Source organism: Haliotis rufescens, unplaced genomic scaffold, assembly GCF_023055435.1.
Source record: "Haliotis rufescens isolate VD_foot unplaced genomic scaffold, xgHalRufe1.0.p SCAF_15, whole genome shotgun sequence".
Classification (NCBI taxonomy): domain Eukaryota; kingdom Metazoa; phylum Mollusca; class Gastropoda; order Lepetellida; family Haliotidae; genus Haliotis; species Haliotis rufescens.
In genome coordinates this window covers 6,880,024-6,901,819 of record NW_025963835.1, presented here as the reverse complement: position 1 = coordinate 6,901,819, position 21,796 = coordinate 6,880,024, and the positions used below count along the sequence as shown (strand labels likewise).

The window sequence follows — 21,796 nt, the reverse complement described above, 5'->3', positions numbered from 1 at the left end:
GTATGCAGTTGTTGTTACTGTTAATCCTCTACTGTTAATCCTCCACCTACTATATATATTCTGTACTAAGTCCCTCATTCAGTCTTGCTTGACAACGGTATAAGGATCTATACCTAAACGTCGCTTTTCACAGTATTAAAGAAGTTGTTATCCATAAAGTTGTGTCTACCCTGTTTTGTTTTCACTCACTGGTTCACAACTACTTGGTCGCCTATAATATAATAGTATAATGACGCCTATTTATTAAGACGTGCCGTTAATTACAACACACAACTACCACTGCCCTTCATTTAACAAGTTAGTAACCTGCTTTCGAGAATGAAATGAAAATCCCTTTCCAAAAACGCCAAGCATAGCTACACTCGGTAACTATTTGGGTCTCTTAATCTCCCTGATAACTGGTAAAACTTCTACATTAACATATCAAACATACAAATATTCTTTCAGGAACCTGATGAATTAGGTAAAATCAATGGTTAAACCTTGTCAGATAGATTCTTACAAATGTGGATAACTGTAAACCAAACAGACAGACAGGTTATTTTATTAACGTCTCACTCATGATACTGATACAACAGATATACGTCAAAGATCTATGTTTACAGGTTGATGTTATGATGACAAGGATAAAATCGATAAAGTACTGAAAGTAGAAAGGACATACTTAAACTCGAGACTAAGCACATACACATAAGATTACACAGATATACAGACTACCACCTTTGCATCTATCAAGATAATGAAAATTTACGTATATTAATAATATGGGCTGAGATATGTACACATTCAAACAGCTAGAGGCTTACGATGGGTATTGCCCTTGGCATTTCCTTAAACTAGCCTGTTTACAATATTATTAATAATACTAACATTAACGATAAATGTGCGGTAACTTAACAATGTTGAGATCTGCATAATACATTTAAAATAAAACTATTCACAACAAAGTATGACATACAATTAATGATAATTGTTAGCAGTATTATAAAAAAATATGAACTGCATTTTATAATTAATTGCAACAACACTGAATAGAACGTCATAAACACAAACATTCCAAATAATTACTTGTGAAAGTTAACTTGAATAAGATATGAATAAACTTGTTAATGTAAGCAGGATGTAAAATGAAAAAGCCTGGATAACTTTTATCAAAGTAATATTAAATGTTTGTAAAACATATGGAAAGTAAAATATTTGAAATGAAATAAAAGTAGAATTATAAGGTAGCTAATTTTAAATGTACAAGAATTTGGATATACGGGTATATAAAATATAGTTGGGAATATTTTATTAGGAATTTTCAACGAATTTGGACAAATATGTACACGATAACACTAGCAACTGGTAAGCTATTATTCTCACTAAACTTCACTCATAGACACCTTTATCATCAATGCTTCGGTCAAACTAAATTATACAATTCTGTCGAGTTAGCGTGACAAAAGTTCACAATAACATCTTTATCGTCAGTTTAATCAGTAAATGAGATTATCTGTAGAGCGAGAATATGTATAAATACGGACCACAGACAGTCACATATCATACTGTGGCAGTCTAATAAACTGAGTGTTTGTTTAATCAGATAAGATACGTTGCTTTCTTGAACTACGTTAAATCTGAACTATATGCTTTTACCCTTGGGAAAAGCTGCACATATATTTGGTAATTGAAAATGTCACACTTGTGTGTATAGCTTTGATATTCCCATTGTACTACTGCTGTAAATAGATTATGCTAATTCTGTTAACTGTATTACGTTGTTTACCTTCTGGGGTACGTAATGTAGCTGAACTAGAATGTATCTTGTGTAATGTTTAAGTTGGAGTGTGTCGGGTACACTATGTTCAAGCATGTTAACTGCTGTATCACGTTGTTTACCTTCTGGGGTACGTAATGTAGCTGAACTAGAATGTATCTTGTGTAATGTTTAAGTTGGAGTGTGTCGGGTACACTATGTTCAAGCATATGTTAACTGCTGTATCACGTTGTGTACCTTGGAATATATGTCGTGACTAATGTTGTATGTATCTTGTATACTAGTAATCATTCTATGCCATGTGCATGTGGTGTTCTTCGCGTATATGTTCTTCTATAACTGATTGTAAACATGCTGTTATAATTTATTGTAAGCATTCTGTTGTTGCCTGAAGATGTAAAGATTCGGTGGCTGTGTATTTAACTGACTGTTCATTTAGGGGTACCTCTGCTAAGCGAGCTGATTCCAAAAATATGGCTTTTTAATAAATTCAAGAAATCATGAATACCAATATTAATACCTTTCGAAAACCTTCCAAATTGTGTGTGATACGGCCTTGTTACGACGTAAATTGTAATAAAAAGGTAAATTGTAATACTTGCAGCAAATTGTAATAATTTTGACGTAAATTGTAATAACAACGTAAATTGTAATAAAATTTGACGTAAATTGTAATACGCAAATTTGGCGCCTTAAATTCGGCGCCTTAGACGACTGGGCCACCCTTGCCCCCTATCTACGTAGAAGATACATTCATCTACGTTGAAGATACTTTCATCTACGTATATGATAGTATCTTCTACGTAGATGATAGTATGTCATCTAGATACTATCGTCCACTTACATACTTTCATCTACGTACATGATACTGTCATCTAGAGTATATAGAAGTGCAGTCATATATGTGATACCAATGACATAGAGCTCACATTAACTGTCATTACATACACACCTACATGCGCGCATACATACATACATACATACATACATACATACATACATACATACATACATACATACATACATACATACATACATACATACATACATACATACATACATACATACATACATACATACATACATATACAAACATACATACACACACACACACAAACACACACATACATACATACATACCTATGTGTGTATGTGTTTGTATGTATGTGTGTGTGTATATGTGTGTTTGTGTGTGTGTATATGTGTGTTTGTGTGTGTGTGTGTGTGTGTGTGTGTTTGTGTGTGTGTGTGTGTGTGTGTGTGTGTGTGTGTGTGTGTGTGTGTGTGTGTGTGTGTGTGTGTGTGTGTGTGTGTGTGTGTGTGTGTATGTGTGTGTGTGTGTATGTGTGTGTGTGTGTACTGATGAGGGCATAGTATCGGAGATAAATATAACTTGGTTTCTTAGTTAGTCACTATTCTTTTCATTGGAATGTCAAGAAGGTATACTATAATTTCAATATTTTATTACAGTGCTTGATGTTAGCTGGAATTATTTTAATCCTCTTAAACCCCCAGAGAAGATTATCCTCTGAAGTAATTTTTGTCCGTATATATGTCACAAATTAGTGATAACTTATGAAAAACGTAATTATCTGTTTCGAAAATTATGAAGCGCATTATACGTGAGGTACCAAATTTGGTATCAAGGTTGCTTAGCGCAATCCACCAACGATTGCCGAGTTTAATGATCTTAGAATACTCTTCGTATAAGGTCAAAGAGAATATTTACATTAGTGACAAAACCCTTTTCATTATAGATTTTCCATCCTTTCAATTTTGATCAAAACAGTTTTATATCAGCAATAATTGATTGCAACAAATTGATTATACATTCTGATACTCTTTGAAACTCAACAAGACATGCCCGAAGATACCGGATTAAATTTGTGTATGCTTGTGAATTATGATTTAGTGCCGTTATCATGATGGATTCTGTTTTTGTTGTTGGGGCAAGGAGTTATTTTCCCAGCAAAAGTTTTCAGTAAGTTCTTGTTAGTTCTTCATGACATATGAAAGGAATCCAGACAGTTACATTTATTCATTTATTTCATTAAATATACTTCTTCCTATGAAAGGAAATATTTTATGTTATATTAATGATCCATATGTTAATCATACATTGCTACAAATATTGCATAAGTTGACATGGTTTGCATTTATTTATTATTATTTCTTTATCTGTGAGAAGTTCACAGAGATCGAGAATACACAATATCTAATAGTATATGCAATGTAGGTAAAGAATATCCTCGCCCTTCTTTTGATATCAATAAAAACATTGTATATAATGTTATGTATTAAGTATTCTCCTTTCCCATGGATGGGAAATCTATGCTGCATTTGCTGACGACTGTTTTTTTTTTCATTTGACATTGCACACAGGAGATCTGTCACTCATTTGTTGTATTTGAATTCTTCGTCAAATTTGATACAAAACACACAGAGTATTTCTCAAATAAATAAGAAAACTAAGTTCATTCTAGTAATTAATCCTCTTCTGGACAACCATAGAAATGAAATTCCAATGCGTTTATATATACATATAATTATACAACAATGTACGATAACGACCTCAATCCTCCCCCCACACCCATACTTTAATGACGATTGTACGATAAACCCTGTACCAACCCTGACAAGGATAGGTTCTAGTCATTTAACGCCTTTGACACTAAACTTATAAGGTTATTACAATTTACGTAAGAATTTATTACATTTTACTGCAAGTAGAGATTATTACAATTTACGTCATTTTTTATCACAATTTGCGTATTACAATTTACGTCAAATATTATTACAATTTACGTTGTTATTACAATTTATGTCAAAATTATTACAATTTGCTGCAAGTATTACAATTTACCTTTTTATTACACTTTACGTCGTAACAGGTCTGTTTGCAATAAACGTTCTGTTCTGTAGTGAACTCAGAGCCACGACACACTTCCAGAGCTTTACACAAACTTTATCATTGACTGCTTGATTCAAATTATTTAAAGCTTCGGAGCCTAAATGCTTATGAAATTTATTTACATGTTTTTTTCCTGAATTTGCTTCTAAATAACGCTTTACATTTGTAATGTTTCTATGTGACGCGAAGTAGCTAATTGATCAAACGGGTTCTTTTTAAACAAACAATATTCATCATCGAGACATACAGAAATGTCCCATTCGCAGACAGGCAGTTGTCAAACAGCTATAAACAACATTTCTGGCTGAGTGTACAGCAAAGCTACTGCCGAGTACATGCCTATTACATGTACCTGCAACTGGAATCATTTGGATCACCAATGTAATAGACACTCGAATGTACAAGACTTGAGTGTTGAAAACTGAAAGGTATTATGATATCAATCCTGATATTAATATTGTCTGAACGGCATTCCGGCCTCAGAAATTGTTACCGCAACTAAAAAATCTTTCTAATTGTAAGAATGAGTCTAGTTTTACGCCGTGTTTAGCAATTTTCTAGCAGTTTCACGACGGCGGGACACACGAATTCACACACATTATACCTAGCGAAGGCTTTAACCATCAGGTTTCCCAAACGTCAGGTTTGTCTGTCTGTTTTTGTGTGTGGGTCTATTCTCTGCACAACTGAAGCAAGAATACACTCCAACCGCTGTCTTTAATGAAGCCTGCGTGACGGTGCACAAGTACACATGGTTGACCGTTGTTAAAATTAAATCCAATGCATCCTTCAGCCGCATGACAGGCGTCGCCACATGCCCTTAGAGTTGTCTCCCCCTGGTAACCGGTGAAAGTGACCGGATCTAGACGCACTCCAATTTTCCTTGCATATCTGGAACCTATATTGGGAACAGAACACATTACTTCCTCCCCGGGTTTCAGCATATTAAAGTAAGTGGAATTTGTCAGTTATGCTGAGTCGCTGCAATGTTTGAGCCGAGACAACATAAAACTGCCCTCTCCCCACTAATTACAGGCAACAAACACTTACTTTTTTAATCCAAATTTACCGTTGGCGGGTTCTGCCGCCAGGGCAGGACAGGACAGGACATGCTTAACCCTTTCACGAACACCTTGCGTCATCACTTATTTTGATTGGTCCATTTACATAATTTTCACCGCTATTTTGCCTGTTACGCCCATTAGAGTCTGTTTCGGCGTATAATCGAAACTGGTTATTCTCTGGCGTTGACGTTTTATAGTATCTACAGTAAGACCTCGTTACCTAAAAATCCATTGACACGATATATGGTCTTAGTTGATAATGTTGATACAGGTAGAATCCTTACCCGCAATGTGTATTTTGTCGGCACAGCACTCGTTTCGAAGTAAGTTTTGTTTTGTTTGTTCTGTGTTAAACGCCACACTCAGCAATATTTCAGCCACATTAGAGGTCTGTTAATAATCGAAACTGGACCAGACAACCCAGTGATTGACACCATGAGCATCGATCCACGCAATTTGGATACGATGACATGCATCAACCAAGTCAGCGAGCCTGACCACCCGATCCCGTTAGTCGCCTCTCACGACAAGCGTAGGATGCTGAAGACTAATTGAAGTAATAATAGGGATACCGTACACTGACAGATTTTGATGGTCACAAGAACTAAGAGGTAACGGGTTTTCATTGTATTTTCTTCACGGTAGGCATACAAAATGTAAAATAACTTATTATAACATGTAACATATAATGGCCACATATGGTTTTTTTCATTCATCCAGACAGTAAAAGCTGGATGTTAACATCGCAAAGCCCAGTCGGGCTGCAAATCCGGCGATTCTCCACAGGGGTACAATGTTTGATGCCCCTAACCGTGATTTAGCTGCAACATTGCGAAGAACGGCCTCACATATGTCAGATTGTGTCACGTTGCACTTACATTTGTTTGGAGATCCATATCCATAGACTTGCATCTCACAGATCGCCAGACGCTCATTAGTCGAGGTAGGCCGACTTAGCTTGACGTGGCGCCCGAACTGTGGTGGATCACACCTGAGGCTGATTGTTTCTCCTGCTCCAACGGCGCCATTATGGGAACTGCAGAAACCCGGTGAATCGTTGTTGTCCGAAAATACCTCCACGAACACATCATGCAGTCTCTCAGCTGCAAACACACACACATAGTAGGCATCGTTAAAAAACATACATTGTAGGCATCGTTAAAAAAACGTAAATAGTAGAAGCATTAAAACATACATAGTAGGCATCGTTAAAAACATACATAATAGGCATCGTTAAAAAAACATACATAGTAGGCATCGTTAAAAAACATACATAGTAGGCATCGTTATAAAACATTCATAATAGGCATCGTTAAAAAACATACATAGTAGGCATCGTTATAAAAATACATAATAGGCATCGTTAAAAAACATACATAGTAGGCATCGTTAAAAAACATACATAGTAGGCATCGTTTAAAAACATACATAGTATGCATCGTTAAAAAACATACATAATAGGCATCGTTTAAAAACATACATAGTAGGCATCGTTAAAAAACATATATAGTAGGCATCGTTATAAAACATACATAGTAGGCATCGTTAAAAAATCTGGTTTACGGACCATATCAATAAACTATTAAAGAAAAAGGAACAATATTAAAAATGATCCCCAAGATTATTGCACTTACACACCGACGCGCATGCATGTGTGTGTTAGTGTGTTAGTGTGTGTGTGTTAGTGTGTGTGTGTTAGTGTGTTAGTGTGTGTGTGTTAGTGTGTGTGTGTGTGTGTTAGTGTGTGTGTGTGTGTTAGTGTGTGTGTGTGTGTGTGTGTGTGTGTGTGTGTGTGTGTGTGTGTGTGTGTGTGTGTGTGTGTGTGTGTAATAGTCCAGACTAATTTGCCGATTTAATAGTTCTAGCCCACTGAGATAGCATGCCACAGTTTAACATGAATACCCAACTCTGAGCCGACCAGTCCTTGTTTTATCCCCTTAATAACAAGCGCCAGGCAGGGTAACAACAAGTACGAGAGTTTAAGGTCTTTTGGCATGACGGCCGATTGGGCGAAATAAAAAGAACGTCCAACGTTTAATTCCTTTCATACTTTTATTTACATTCCTGAAATTAGTTAACAAACTCTTCTTTAAATCATAAATGCCTAAAACCTTCCTCTGTATTATATATTCAGATATACATTTGTGAAATTGTTCATTGACGGATTTGTAAACGAACTGATAATTTTCATCTCAAATTTGCCACTTACAATATCTGCTGAATTTAAATTTAAATTGAAATGTAAGCAGTTTTTTGAAAAAAACACGTTATCATGTGCGTCAATCTCATCTGACGTAAGAAACCCGTTAATGTCAATATTTTCATCTCAACACATCCCAAGAGTAACACTGGAGAAAACACATCATAGGGATACCGATGGTCACGATGTCACACAATCAGCTGTCACTGCGCCTGACCATACGTTCCATGGGATTACTTTCCAGTCAAGTCCGGCGAGGAAGCCCAGTTCGCTCGTCGCACAGACCTCCCGGTATCGATTAACGATTTATATGTATTATGTATGTAGTTACATGCTTACAATATGTACGCAACAGTATAAGCAGTGGAGACATCTAACTGCTCCTCCGACGAAGAAAGCAAAGTCACCTCCCGAAAAGTCTGACCATTAATGGCCAATATCACTGCTATTCTACTTTGGCAATTGCGTTGAGAATATCAAGGCTACACGTTCTGGACAAAGTCACTAAACAACAAACCTTTTCGCAAGTCTGCACGGCAGAGGCTCTGAATCATTCACCACCTTCCTTATTCACCAAATACAAATGCAGGTCTCAGACGTTTACCACTTCGGTGAAACCCACGAGCACGGGTATGGTGCTGACAAATCTAGAAACATAATCGGGGCGAACCGGGATTCGAACCCACAATCATAGGTTTCTAGCGTTCCCAAGGGACGCAACTCTGCACATTGAATCGCGGCGCCTTAGATGGCTGGGCCACCCGTGCCCCCTCCCAAACTTGAAGACAGATCTGTCAGGCATGCATCATGCAAATGATGATGACGTCATGTCTGCTAGGCAGGACATGTTTCATACCACCAGGAGGGAGCCTTCTACACCAAAGGGGTCCATCCACTCCTGCATCGCTGGCTGAAGTGTGTGGGCCTCGGAGGGGGTTATGTGGGAAAATAATAGAAACCAACTTCACCAACGCTGTCCATCATCGTCAGGCTCAGAACTTTTCAGCCACCTTGTAGATTGAAACTTGGTGTTTATTTAAAATAGGTCCTGAAGAACGCTGATGGGAATTGGTTGTAGATGATGGCTGCTAAGTATGAAGGAGTCAACATCCAGCAAGATATAGGCGTCCGGAAAATTATGATGTTGGCACCAAGGAAATAGAACGGCAAGAAGCGCCTTGGAGACTAATTGCGAGAGCTGTGGTTCAATTTTCGAACTCATGAATATTTGACATTTTGAAATGTTTTGAATGATGTGCAGTTGGAGTTAATGCGGGTGTTCCAGTTATTAATATTTATGTGACTGTTTCCGCTGAAAGGTCCAAGTTTTTATATGCAGTGCAACATTTACAAATACTCACCCTTTTCCGTGATTAGCCGTACGAAATCACAAGAGTAGTCACTAGTGTCAACAATAACATGTCCCTTTATATATGATATTTATGTATGCTACTTGGTTAATAGTGTTCTACTCACCACAACAATCTCCCCTGTTGGTGACGTTGACGCTGGTGATGATGTAGGAGTCGCCTAAGTCGACACTGATCCACTGTAAGGCAGATGCGAATGGAGTGTAGAAGCAGCTGCCGTCGCGATGGTACGGTGATAGGTTGCCGTCAACTGCCAGCTGAGGCGAGTTTTCAAATGTGCTTGCTGTTGCTATCTTATTCAGCGCCAGGTTGACAGGATCTGGTTGCAGAAAGAGTAACACATACATGTCCAGGATTTGCTAGTCCCAGAGGGCGACCCCCTTTTTGTGATAATATAATCGTTTTATACATGTTTCACCTCAGAAGGATGTGATTAGTTATACATGTTTCACCACAGAAGGGTGTAATTAGTTTTACATGTTTCACCACAGAAGGATGCAATTAGTTGTACATGTTTCACCTCAGAAGGATGTGATTAGTTATACATGTTTCACCTCAGAAGGATGTAATTAGTTATACATGTTTCACCTCAGAAGTATGTAATTAGTAATACATGTTTCACCTCAGAAGTATGTAATTAGTAATACATGTTTCACCTCAGAAGGATGTAATTAGTTATACATGTTTCACCTCAGAAGTATGTAATTAGTAATACATGTTTCACCTCAGAAGGATGTAATTAGTTATACATGTTTCACCTCAGAAGGATGTAATTAGTTATACATGTTTCACCTCAGAAGTATGTAATTAGTAATACATGTTTCACCTCAGAAGGATGTAATTAGTTATACATGTTTCACCTCAGAAGGATGTAATTAGTAATACATGTTTCACCTCAGAAGTATGTAATTAGTAATACATGTTTCACCTCAGAAGGATGTAATTAGTTATACATGTTTCACCTCAGAAGGATGTAATTAGTTATACATGTTTCACCTCAGAAGTATGTAATTAGTTATACATGTTTCACCTCAGAAGGATGTAATTAGGTTTACATGTTTCACCACAATAGGGTGTAATTAGTTAATATATACATGTTTCCCGAAAGAAGGGTGTAATTAGTTACACATGTTTCATCTCAAAAGGGTGTAATATAACATGCTTAGACTTGTCAAAAAATACAATCTCTATGCAGAAATAGAAGATTATCTTATTAAATGTAGCTTCCCAAGTAAAAAGGCATGGTCTGATATTGTTCAGGAAAGGATTATTTTTGCAGACCAGGAAGCTGTATGCTCTAAGCTGCCGTCTAGACTTAACTTAAATAGATATGTTTCGCTACGTAATGATAAAGAACACAGACTCTGGCCATGGCTGCTTGCACTTGAACGTACTGAACAGTTCCCAAACCTGTCTCATCTTGTACGGCTGGGATGCCTAAATGTAGAATCTAGGGAATGTCGATGTAGAATTGTAGCTCATGATATTATTAAGCATGTCTTTTTGTATTGTGCATTGAATATGAATGACAGAAATGAACTATTTGAATTCATTTGTGATGTAATATCTCTACATTTGCAAGACTATGTAGTGAGGACGATGATATAATCCTGTCTGTACTACTTGGCGGTATGCCTGAGTGTGTTAGCTCTTTATCTCAAAGTCTATGGGGTGACCTTATGGTTATTGTGTCAAGATACTGTAGGAAATGGCTGTATCTGTTACAAAACGGTTATAAGAATGCTTGATTGTCATGTATTTTGTAGTTATCATTTCTCATAATATTGTTAAATTGTACTACTGTGCAGCTCTGTAATTATACATAATATCATATATGATATGTATCTTCAATATCTGGAGGAAATCAAGAATATCTATCTATCTTGGTTACAAACAAGTTCCAATTGACACTCCTCACTTAGAAACACAAGCGTACACAATCTCGACAGAAAACACTTATATAATATTGATTAACATATACCATCAAACCACAAACCCTTTCGACAACACAGACCTTGAAATCCTAGCAAAGCACATCACAAAAAATACTATATTGTTAGGGGATTTAAAGGCTCACCACCATAGCTGGACTACTAGAAACCACACAGACAAATTTGGTAATCTACTACACGCGTGGGCAGAACAAAATGATCTCATAATCAAATCCCCTACCAGATACAGCCCACAGGAAAACCAAAACTTCCTCACTGCAATAGATCTGACAATAACTACCCCAAATCTGGCAAGTAAAACTACATGGGAAGTATTTGACGACCCATGGGGTAGTGATCACTTCCCAATCTCAATAAATATCAAAACTGGTTCAAGTTATATATCAGAACAAACTTCAGAGATCCAAAATTTAACTACAAAAATGCAGACTGGGAGAATTACAAAACCCTAATTGACCACCCACAAATTATAGATCCAGACCCTGAAATCTTTTCCAAAAAATTAACAAAAGAAATTATCACTATAGCCACTAAGTGTATCCCCAAAACTAACCCCAACCCCCAACGAAATAAAGTTCCCTGGTGGACCCTAGAAATCATAGAGGCTAGAAGACAAAGAAAACGAGCATTTAGACGCGCAAAAAAACAATCTACGTGAACTCCCACACGCAAAACAACTATGAAACAGTACACACATGTTAATAAAAAATTCTGCAGTACCTTAAACACAACAAAAAACAATTCAAAGGCCATGTGGAGCAAACTAAAGGCAATAAACGGTACCAAAACATCATCACACATCCGCAAAAAAAGACAACCTAACTGATAACAAATTAAAAGCACAATCATTAGCTCAACACTACCAACATATAAGTAGTAACACAAACCACCCCCCCTTCACTCCAACAGAAACTACTCACTACACCTGATTACATCACACAACCACCCCAAGCCCATATACCCTACAACGCACCCTTGACAATACACGAGCCTATACACGAGCCTACACACATCTGCTCCAGGAGCAGATGACATAACTTATATACTACACAAAAACCTCAACATGCACGGAAAACTTCTTCCACTGAATCTCCTCAATGCAGTCTGGGATACAACACAAATACCTACGACATGGAAACAAGCACTTGAAATCCCAATAAAAAAAATTAAAAAAACCCCACAGAAGTCAGAATCATACAGACCCATATCACTCACATGAAATATGTGCAAAATCATGGAAACAATAATAAATAAAAGGCTTCAACAGCACATAGACACAAACCATCTCTTACATGCAGACCAGAGCGGGTTCACGCCAAACAGAACACCCTAGATCACATCATTCGAATTGAACACGACATCAGAGTAGCCCAGGCTAACAAACACTACCTCCTAGCGATTTCTCAAAAGCCTTTGACATGATCTGGAATGACGGTCTAATCACTAAATTGTCAAACAAAAATATTAAAGGACGTATGCTAAACTTCATACACAACTTTCTCAAAAATCGCACCATAACTGTAAAAGTAAACAACACACTGTCTGACCCACATCACATCCAAAACGGGACACCTCAAGGCAGTGTCCTTTCTCCAACACTTTTCAATCTTATGATCGATGACATATTCACAGACACCCGCTCAACAATCAAAACAGCTAAATTTGCAGACGACGCATCACCTTGGACTTCCCATAAAACACTACGCAGGTACAGCAGGCGGCGTCCACTAATGCCTACATCCACTAATGTCTACGGTCTACAAAAGACAAAGTCTTGCACCAGTGATTTTCAGCGACACCTGCTATCAGTGCTACCCAACCTCGAACTGGACAAGTCCACTTTAGTGGAATAATGCCTATAGGCGAGAAAAGACAGAAAATTGTATGAAGTCACTTTTTATTTCACATTGCCATAACACTAACAGTAATAATTTATGATTTCTGCATCATTGCATTAGTTCTTATGGTATACACCAGCAGATATTTGCTGATTTCTTATATCAGTACATGGGCAGAATAGCAGTGTACACTGATTTCTGATTTCAAGCATCATACAGTTCTTTATGAGAGTTTCAGCAAATGTCCTGCAGCATCTAGAAACTGAAGAGGTGACTTTCTGTGATGGACCAAGTCATCTTTCAGACGTTGGATCCTCTGGTCTATCTCAACATAGACACGCTTGCGGGGTGGAGGACGTGCACCATGTATATAATGGGCAATCTTAAGCTTGTTCCTTTCTGCTTTTTCTAGCTTCTGAAGGACTCTCACAAGGCAGTAGATGTTGGGGTGGGCTCGCTGAACAGTCTTGTTAAGGTGAGCATGCCACCCTTCAAGGTGGTTGTTACTTCGAGGACAAAAGTTGGTGTGGTGATTCCAAATACCAGCACGGAACATGGCATTGTCGCCGACCCAAGTATTCACCATGTAGTCCTTGAATGACGTGATCTGGGGCGTATCAGGGGCATCCTCCATTGCGTCGAGCCAGGATTGTTGAACCGTGTTGACTGGTAGCAGTGGTAGTGCAGCAGCACGTCTGACAAGGTTGTGGATGTCCGGATTGTCTCTGTACTGATTGACCATCTCCAAATGTTGAACCTTCTTCCACACTGCCTGCGTATAGTGGAAGAAGCACCCCCTGATTTCTGTACCAGGCAGCTCCTCCTCGACAGCTCGCATCACAGCAACTTCAAAGGCAGTCTGTATTACTTGTGGCTGTAGAGGAGCTCCTGTGATCTGCAGCACTGTCTCCTTAAGCTTCTGAATGAGTCTGACATATGTGGATCTCTGGCGATTGGGCAGCAAACAAAAGATCAGCTGTGTCATCGTGGATCCAACTAACCCATGCACTATGTACAACTGATTCCACAGGGCTGGAGCAGAATAAAACGTTCCATCCATATAGTGTCCAACTGCTGAACAAGGTGAAGGCGGTCTTCGATGGCAAAGCAAATAATCTTCTCATCATCACCATCGTTGACGCACATAAAGGGTCTGCCGTTCCAGGTGTCCTGCCAGGTACCCAGTTGCTGAACTTGTACCAGTGACTGCGGGAGGGCTGGATTAGTCTTCCTACGCTGCTTGTAGAGACCACTTCTCTTTGTATAGAAGGATGGAAATACTGCAGCTGCATCTTCTTGTGGCAACCTCTTCCTCAAAGATGGCCTGGATTGATGTTGTCTCAGCTTGGACTCTCTCTCTCTAAGAACACTTAAAGTACGGAAAGTCGTCATATCTTCTGCTGGGTGGTTGTGAGGGCTGCGGTTTCTACCAAAAGTCTCCAACTGTGGTACACTTTCCTGTGCATCCAGTGGTTACGCATTTCCAATGTACACAGGTCTGTCTTCTGTTGTTCAGGCGGTACCGATATCCATCAAGGACGACCGCTGTCCACCTTTCTGGGATGTCACAAACTCAACACGCTGAGGATTTGCCAATGGGCAAACACTGTCATTTTATACTTCTACCAATGCATGATTTGACTTTTGAGATAACTCGTTAAGTTTCTAAAGAGTATTTATCCTCTACTCAGTTAGTTCGGTTAATCCTCTGCTAAAATCACAACTACGGGGAGCATGGAGATTAACTCGTGTTAAGATCACAACTAGGAAGGCCATGTAGATCATTTCAACAATAACTTGACATAATCCAGTTAATTATATTTATGTTGAGAAATGCAAATCTGCAGCTGAAATGAAAGAGCATTAGTGGATGTAGGCATTAGTGGACGCCGCCCATCTAACTTAAGATCGCTTCTCAAAGAAATCTAATTTTGGAAGAGTTCATTCCTAGCATGGGTATGTTATTTTCATTGTGTAGGCATTATTCCACAGTGCTTTATTTTTTTGTAGGCAATAGTAACTGTAGGCAAAAATGGACGTAGGCATTAGTGGCTGGAACCGCACAGCACAGGAACACACCCAACAAGCACTCAATGATATTGACACATGGGCAAATACATGGGGTTTTAAAATCAACACCGACAAAACAGTAGCCATACTCTTAAAAACACCTAACATGCAAAACTACTCCCCACCTTTAACGCTAAATAACCCCCAAATCAACTACAGCACACAAACAAAATTTCTAGGCCTAATACTTGACCAAAACCTAACATACACACCCCATATCAAACACCTCATCACAAAATGCAACCATGATCTCAACTTAATGCGCAGCATACTGAGAACAAGCTGGGAAACAGACCAGCACACGCTACTTACTGTCTACAAAACACTCATCCGACCCAAGTTAGAATACGCCGCACCCGCATACGACGCACTCACACAAACAGACTCCAAGAAATTAGACTCAATACAATACAAAGCACTTTCAATCTCACTAGGTATAGTATCATGCACCGCACTTACATCTCTCTTAAAGCTCACTGGGGAAATAGCTCTACCCCTTAAACGCAAACAAATTACACTAAACTACTGGGCTACAGCATGCACAAACCCATTGTTAAGCAGCCTCATAACAAAAACGGAAAATCTACCAGAAAGAAAGAAAGAAAGAATTTTTGACAGAAGACTCCCATTCACCAATCGGCTAAACCACCTTCTCATACAAAACTTAAAAACAAACTTAAAAACATAAAACTCACCCCTGTCATTCATGACTGCTCATATCACCTGCCACCTCCTCATACTGACACTGGTCTAACAAACATCGCAAAAATAACATCAAACAAGCACTAACAAAATATAGAGAGAGAAGAAGAAGAAGAAGAATATTTTATTATAGTGTCACCAGCTGTACATATAAAATGACAAGGCAAGAATGTAAAAATTCAGCGGCCGGTCAAAATGGCCTACGAGACACTAAAAGACTCATAAAAACACTATTTTATATATGTACACACCACATTTAATAGCAGTTATGAAAATAACATTCATAATATTATCCCCCATACAAACATCCTATATACACACAACCACATCCATTCCCACACCCAGGCCTTCACTCACAGCAGCTTACGCAAACCACGCAAACACACCCGCACATTCAGACACACCCAAACCCTCATTGACATCACTTCAATCACATCCGAACCCTCGCTCGAACCCTCAGCGTCACACATCACTCTCACACACCCTATTTCTTAAACACACCCTCACCTGTATCCGTTCCCGCATCCACACCAACTCCCTCATCCGCACCCATCAACCACGTCCTCACTCGCATCCACATCCCTCCCCGTCTCCACAAAAAAGAAGCACCAACCACGCACAAAGACACCAACAAAGTAACAATCTACCGCCGCATACACACACTCCCTCCCAACGACCCCCCCCCCCCCCCCCCCCCCCCCCCCACACACACACACACACACCCACACCCGCGACAACATGAAACAAGCACCCATCACAACCCCTCGGGCCAGCCACCCATCACAACCCACAGCACCCCCACACATCAACCCTACAACACAGCAAAACATGATAGATGATAAGAATTATCACACGCACACAACTACCCAGTTTATTGTTTTATATATTTTCTTCTCCGATACATTGTGAAGATTAATGCAGCAAGTGGTTTAACCAGTTCGTCGCACTGCATTAAGAATACGGTTTGGTCTGCCGGAGACATGGTAATAAACGAGGGGTTAATAAGGGATACTTTCTGCCAAACATTAAGTCTTAGATCTCTATAACATAATGGCAATGGATTACATACAACAACACTGGCCAGATTGGACATACATCTACACAGACGGGTCACACAACCCGACGGACCACACCACAGCCTTCGCAATTCACACAACCAAACAAAACATAACCACCACATCAGCACGCATCCCAAACCACCTATCCATACATACCGCCGAAAAAACAGCAATCTATATGGCCTTCAAAATGGCAGAGACAATAACACAAAACAAAACTTCTAATCCTCACAGATTCACTTAGCTCAATACAATCAATTAAAAGCAGAAATTACACAAACAGGCCACATCTACTACACCGAATACTACACTTAACGAAAACATTAACAGAACAAAAAAAACAAATCAATATTGCATGGGTACCCTCACATATTGGGATCATGGGAAACGAAAACGCAGATCAAGCGGCCAAACAAGCAGCAAAAAATAAGTACATTAATTACCCACTGACATACAGCAAACAGGAATATAAATCCATCATAAATAAACTAACAACCCAAGAAAACTTCAAACAACTGCACACCTCCCCCGCCACATGGACATACAAAACAATAAATAAACAAATCAATAAAGTAAATCTTTCTAGCAACTCACGTAAAATACAATCCGCACTAAACAGGCTATATGTAGGCATCACAAAATTGAACTTTCGCCATTCCACTGGGCTCTGCCCCACATGTCAAGTTCCCCAAACAATACAGCACCTATTCTACACGTGCACACTCTACTTACAACACAGAATACAGTACATCAACACAATAGATGCAAAATACACAAAAACTATCTACACACTCCTATCTCCCCACAATCCCCCACAAAAACAAAAAAACAATCATAAATTATATCACAAAAACAGATCTCATAAAAGTAATCTAACACCACCCACAAAAGCGACACATACATCCAACCAACTTCCTAACGCATATTAACCAAACGCACCTCTCCCAAGACATTTAAAAAACCCTAAAATCCCAAATCATTATTTACTCACTGCCCACTATCCTTCCAAACAAAACCTATGTAACACAAAACAACTTAAGAAAGCTATCAAATAATTTCTAATTCTTCCGCAAACCACACAAATCATAACCAAAACTAAATACTCCAAATAAATCACACTATAGCTAGGCCCCATCTCCACGCCAACCACCCATTCCCCTGCCCCATAGAACCTTACATTTTTGTGTGTGGCTACCTTAGCATATCTCCACTATTCACGTCATTATCAGGACTTACGTACCTTGGGCCACGTTGTCAACAATGGTTGCTGTAACGAAGATGGCAAATAGCAGAACTTGGCCTTGCAAACATGCCATACCTCTCTGTCGGGTGAAAACACTTGTAATGATTCTGGCGAAAAAGAGAGTGAATGTTAAGTGTGTGTTCAATAATTAATAAATATATATAAGCAAATGACGTCATTCAGGGAATGTTTATAAAAGCGTAAGAGACACCAAAGTACGACCTACGTAGTCTACCTCACTCAGCAATATTGCAGCTGCATGATGGCGGCTGCAAATAATCGACCCTGGACTAAATCAACAGTCAAGTAGTTGACATCAAGGGCGTCGATTTACGCAACTGAATCCCCAGTTTGCTGCAAACAGAAGTCCATAATCTTCAGGCACTCTATTGTATGGTTACTAGAATAACCCGTTTCGTCATTATTATTATGTAAAACTGTATAACATATATTTATAGTGCTACGCACTTGTGAACGTCTTATGAAATATCATGCATCAGATCGTGCTCACTCGCGTCTGCCTGTCAAATAGCACTTCCTATCTTCGGCGCCTTTACATGTCTAAACAACGTAACAGTTCTTGCTCGTTTATGCATGTCTATTTAAATAACACATGTCCGGTATTGCTCGTTTATGCATGTCTATTTAAATAACATATGGCCGGCATTGCTCACTTATGCATGTCTATTTAAATAACACATGTCCGGTATTGCTCACTTATGCATGTCTATTTAAATAACACATGTCCGGCATTGCTCACTTATGTATGTCTATTTAAATAACACATGTCCGGTATTGCTCACTTATGCATGTCTATTTAAATAACACATGTCCTTTATTTCTCACTTATGCATGTCTATTTAAATAACATATGTCCGGCATTGCTCACTTATGCATGCTTATTTAAATAACACATGTCAGGTATTGCTCACTTATGTATGTCTGTTTAAATAACATATGTCCGGCATTGCTCACTTATGCATTTCTACATAAATATCACATGTCCTTTCTTGCTCACTTATGCATTTCTACATAAATAACATATGTCCGGTATTGCTCACTGTTGTATTTCTACAAAAATAACATATGTCAATAATAACATACTTGTGATTGACTGCTACGAAAAACATGTCTGTAGTGTTCCGGTATCGTTCCATGTGCAGGAGGGAATGGAAAGGTGGTCATTGCCTTGATTCAGTCAGACTAAGTGCAACTAAACTGGGCGGCAAAAGAAAGTATAGGTTGAGTTCCATGATAGATAAAAAAGTAAGAAGAATTGTTGTGAATTATAATATAATCTAGGGAGGGGTAACAAATGATTGATCAACCACAGTTTGAATGAAATTGTGCAATCACAGGTAATGTAAGCTCAAGGTGAACAATGGTGGGGTAAGAAATATAATTTTCAAAAGTTGTCTGAAAAGTCACCAAAAAAATGTCAGACACGCTACAAGTTCATTGTCGACACAGTTGCCTTCAATAGCGTGTATGACGTCCAGCTGCCTCAATGCATGCTGTGATACGCCGCCTCATCGATGACGTCAGTGTTGAAACAATGACCCCTGCTGTTGGTTTTGTAAGAACGGAAGCACAACTGGCTGCAAGACTTGGTCTCTGTACTGCACAGCGTTCAGGTTTCCCTATATAATCACCAAATCAGTCTTCTGATCTCCACAAATACCGCCCCACACCATGACACCTCCCCCGCCTAATGGATGGACCTCTCGAATACACGCTGGAGCCAAACGTTCTCCTCTGCGTCTATAAACTCGTTCTCTGCCGTCATTTCGAAACAAGTTAAACTGACTTTCATCAGTAAACAGCACTCGACGCCAATTTCTCACTTGCCAGCGTCGAACCTGCCTCGCCCATCGCAGTCTCAGGCGTTGATTTTGAGCAATCAGTACCATTCCTCGGAAAGGACGATACGCTCGGATTCCAGCAGCACGAAGTCGTCGTAGTACTGTACGTTGGCTAATGGGATGTCCCAACGCTGTTGCTGCCGTCGCCGTCGTCGTCGTCGTCGCCGTTACGAATCTGTTTCGCAGGTGAATGAGCCGCATCTGACCGTCTTCCAGTGGTGTTATCACTCGGGGTCGTCCGGTTCTAGGCCTGTCCTATGTCCTCCCTGTCTGCCTGTACCGTTGATTCAGCCTGGCTACTGTCAATGGTGTACAACCAAATCTTCTGGCAATTTGGACCTGTGTTGCCCCATTTCGGCCATACCGGTGGCTCTCTCTGCTCCTGTGACAGTCGTGGCATTTCTTTTGTGTGCTTTCATCACGTGTGGTTATACCCTGCAGACGAACGCATTTATACAGCTAACATGCACGTGCAGTTGTAGTCATAGGCGGGATAGGCGGGAAACCTGTTTCACCATTTTTTTGTCACCGCACGAGCGCTGTCAAAGGTGGCGCGTTCGGGTGAGGTGTTTTTTGGTACCTGTTCCTGGGCAGTCATATTCTTAATACCCACTTTCTACTAGTTATCTCTTTTTTTAGGAAAATTACAAATTGCCAACCTATACTTTCTTTCGCCGCTTAGTTTATATAGGTGCTACTAATACATGACATTCAGTCACGTGGCGTGTCGGGGTTTACAAATGTCTTATGGTAATTAAGATTTTTATCATTTTACTAGTTTTTTGGTCAATAAATGCTACATAAATTGTTCAGTCATATTTTGAACATCTATCCTTTTAAGACTTTTGTCAGCTTCTGATGTGTTTTCCTGGCTCAAAGAAAATACCCATCGTTGTGTGTTGAATGAGAATAATTTGACAGGACATATGTGAGATGACTCGCAGAGGGCATAGATCACTCCAGTGTATAAGACTTAGGTGAAGCCAAGCGAAGGTATTCAGTGTATTACTATCCTTAACTCGTAAAGGATGTAATGTCGTTACGTTTGATATGTTCGATATGGGCAGAAAGCGTGATCCATTCAACCTCATTTGAATAGGAATAAGAGCGAGTGGGAGGACTGTTTTGAACACCACTTTGAGCAGTTTTTCAGTTAAATCACAACGTGTCAGCTTGCTTAGGTGGGTTCGGAGGTTCTACCATCCCAGTTGAAACCCACCATCGCGGCTTTAAAGCTGGTCACGTATTATTTTGGGAGCGAGGCTTGTGTTCGAACTCACGATCAGCGGATTCTGATAACTAAGGGACACCTCTTTGTACATCGGATTGGGCGCATTATACCACTAGGCACTGAATAAGGACTATAACTGTATCAATATCACAGAGACACGGGACTACCCACACCGTCTGAGACAGTCGTTTGTATATATGTAGATAACGTCAAAAACGGTGACATGTTCCAGGCGATAAACTGTTGAAGATAACAATCTTAACCGGCTGGGGACACTTCTTTAGTTCAGCACATCAGGTGCATGTCGATCCCTTTCAATATGAGGCTACGGAAAGTATTGATTCTGTAGCTTCATCCGACAAATATTGATCATAACAGAATGGAGATGTCATTGTGATATTATGCTCCTGTTTGGTGTTCACTGTACCCAGGCTCAAATCACATTGAAACAATGGATGCAGCATATTTAAAAGAAGATGGTTTCGATTGTTGACATGTTGCTTGAGAGGCGGTTGCAACTTTAGAACAGGACATGC

General features: G+C 39.3%; 1 protein-coding gene across 1 annotated transcript; it reads right to left on the bottom strand.

The window, feature by feature from the left end:
- Positions 1-9,402: 9,402 nt before the first annotated feature.
- Positions 9,403-19,953, bottom strand: LOC125380002 (fucolectin-3-like). The gene is made up of 3 exons (XM_048395967.1): positions 19,889-19,953; positions 18,165-18,274; positions 9,403-9,623 (listed from the first exon to the last, which is right to left on the bottom strand). Exons 1-3 carry the CDS (start codon positions 19,951-19,953, stop codon positions 9,403-9,405), a joined length of 396 nt encoding a protein of 131 aa, XP_048251924.1.
- Positions 19,954-21,796: the final 1,843 nt, after the last annotated feature.

Coding starts and splice junctions, on each gene's coding strand:
- LOC125380002 (XM_048395967.1), bottom strand. CDS start 19,953: ATGACGGCAGAGAACGAGTTTATAGACGCAGAGGAGAACGTTTGGCTC. Junction 18,275..19,888: donor CTCCAGCGTGTATTCGAGAG/GTCCATCCATTA, acceptor CTTTTTCGCCAG/AATCATTACAAGTGTTTTCA. Junction 9,624..18,164: donor TGTTGACAACGTGGCCCAAG/GTACGTAAGTCC, acceptor TTCTGCAACCAG/ATCCTGTCAACCTGGCGCTG.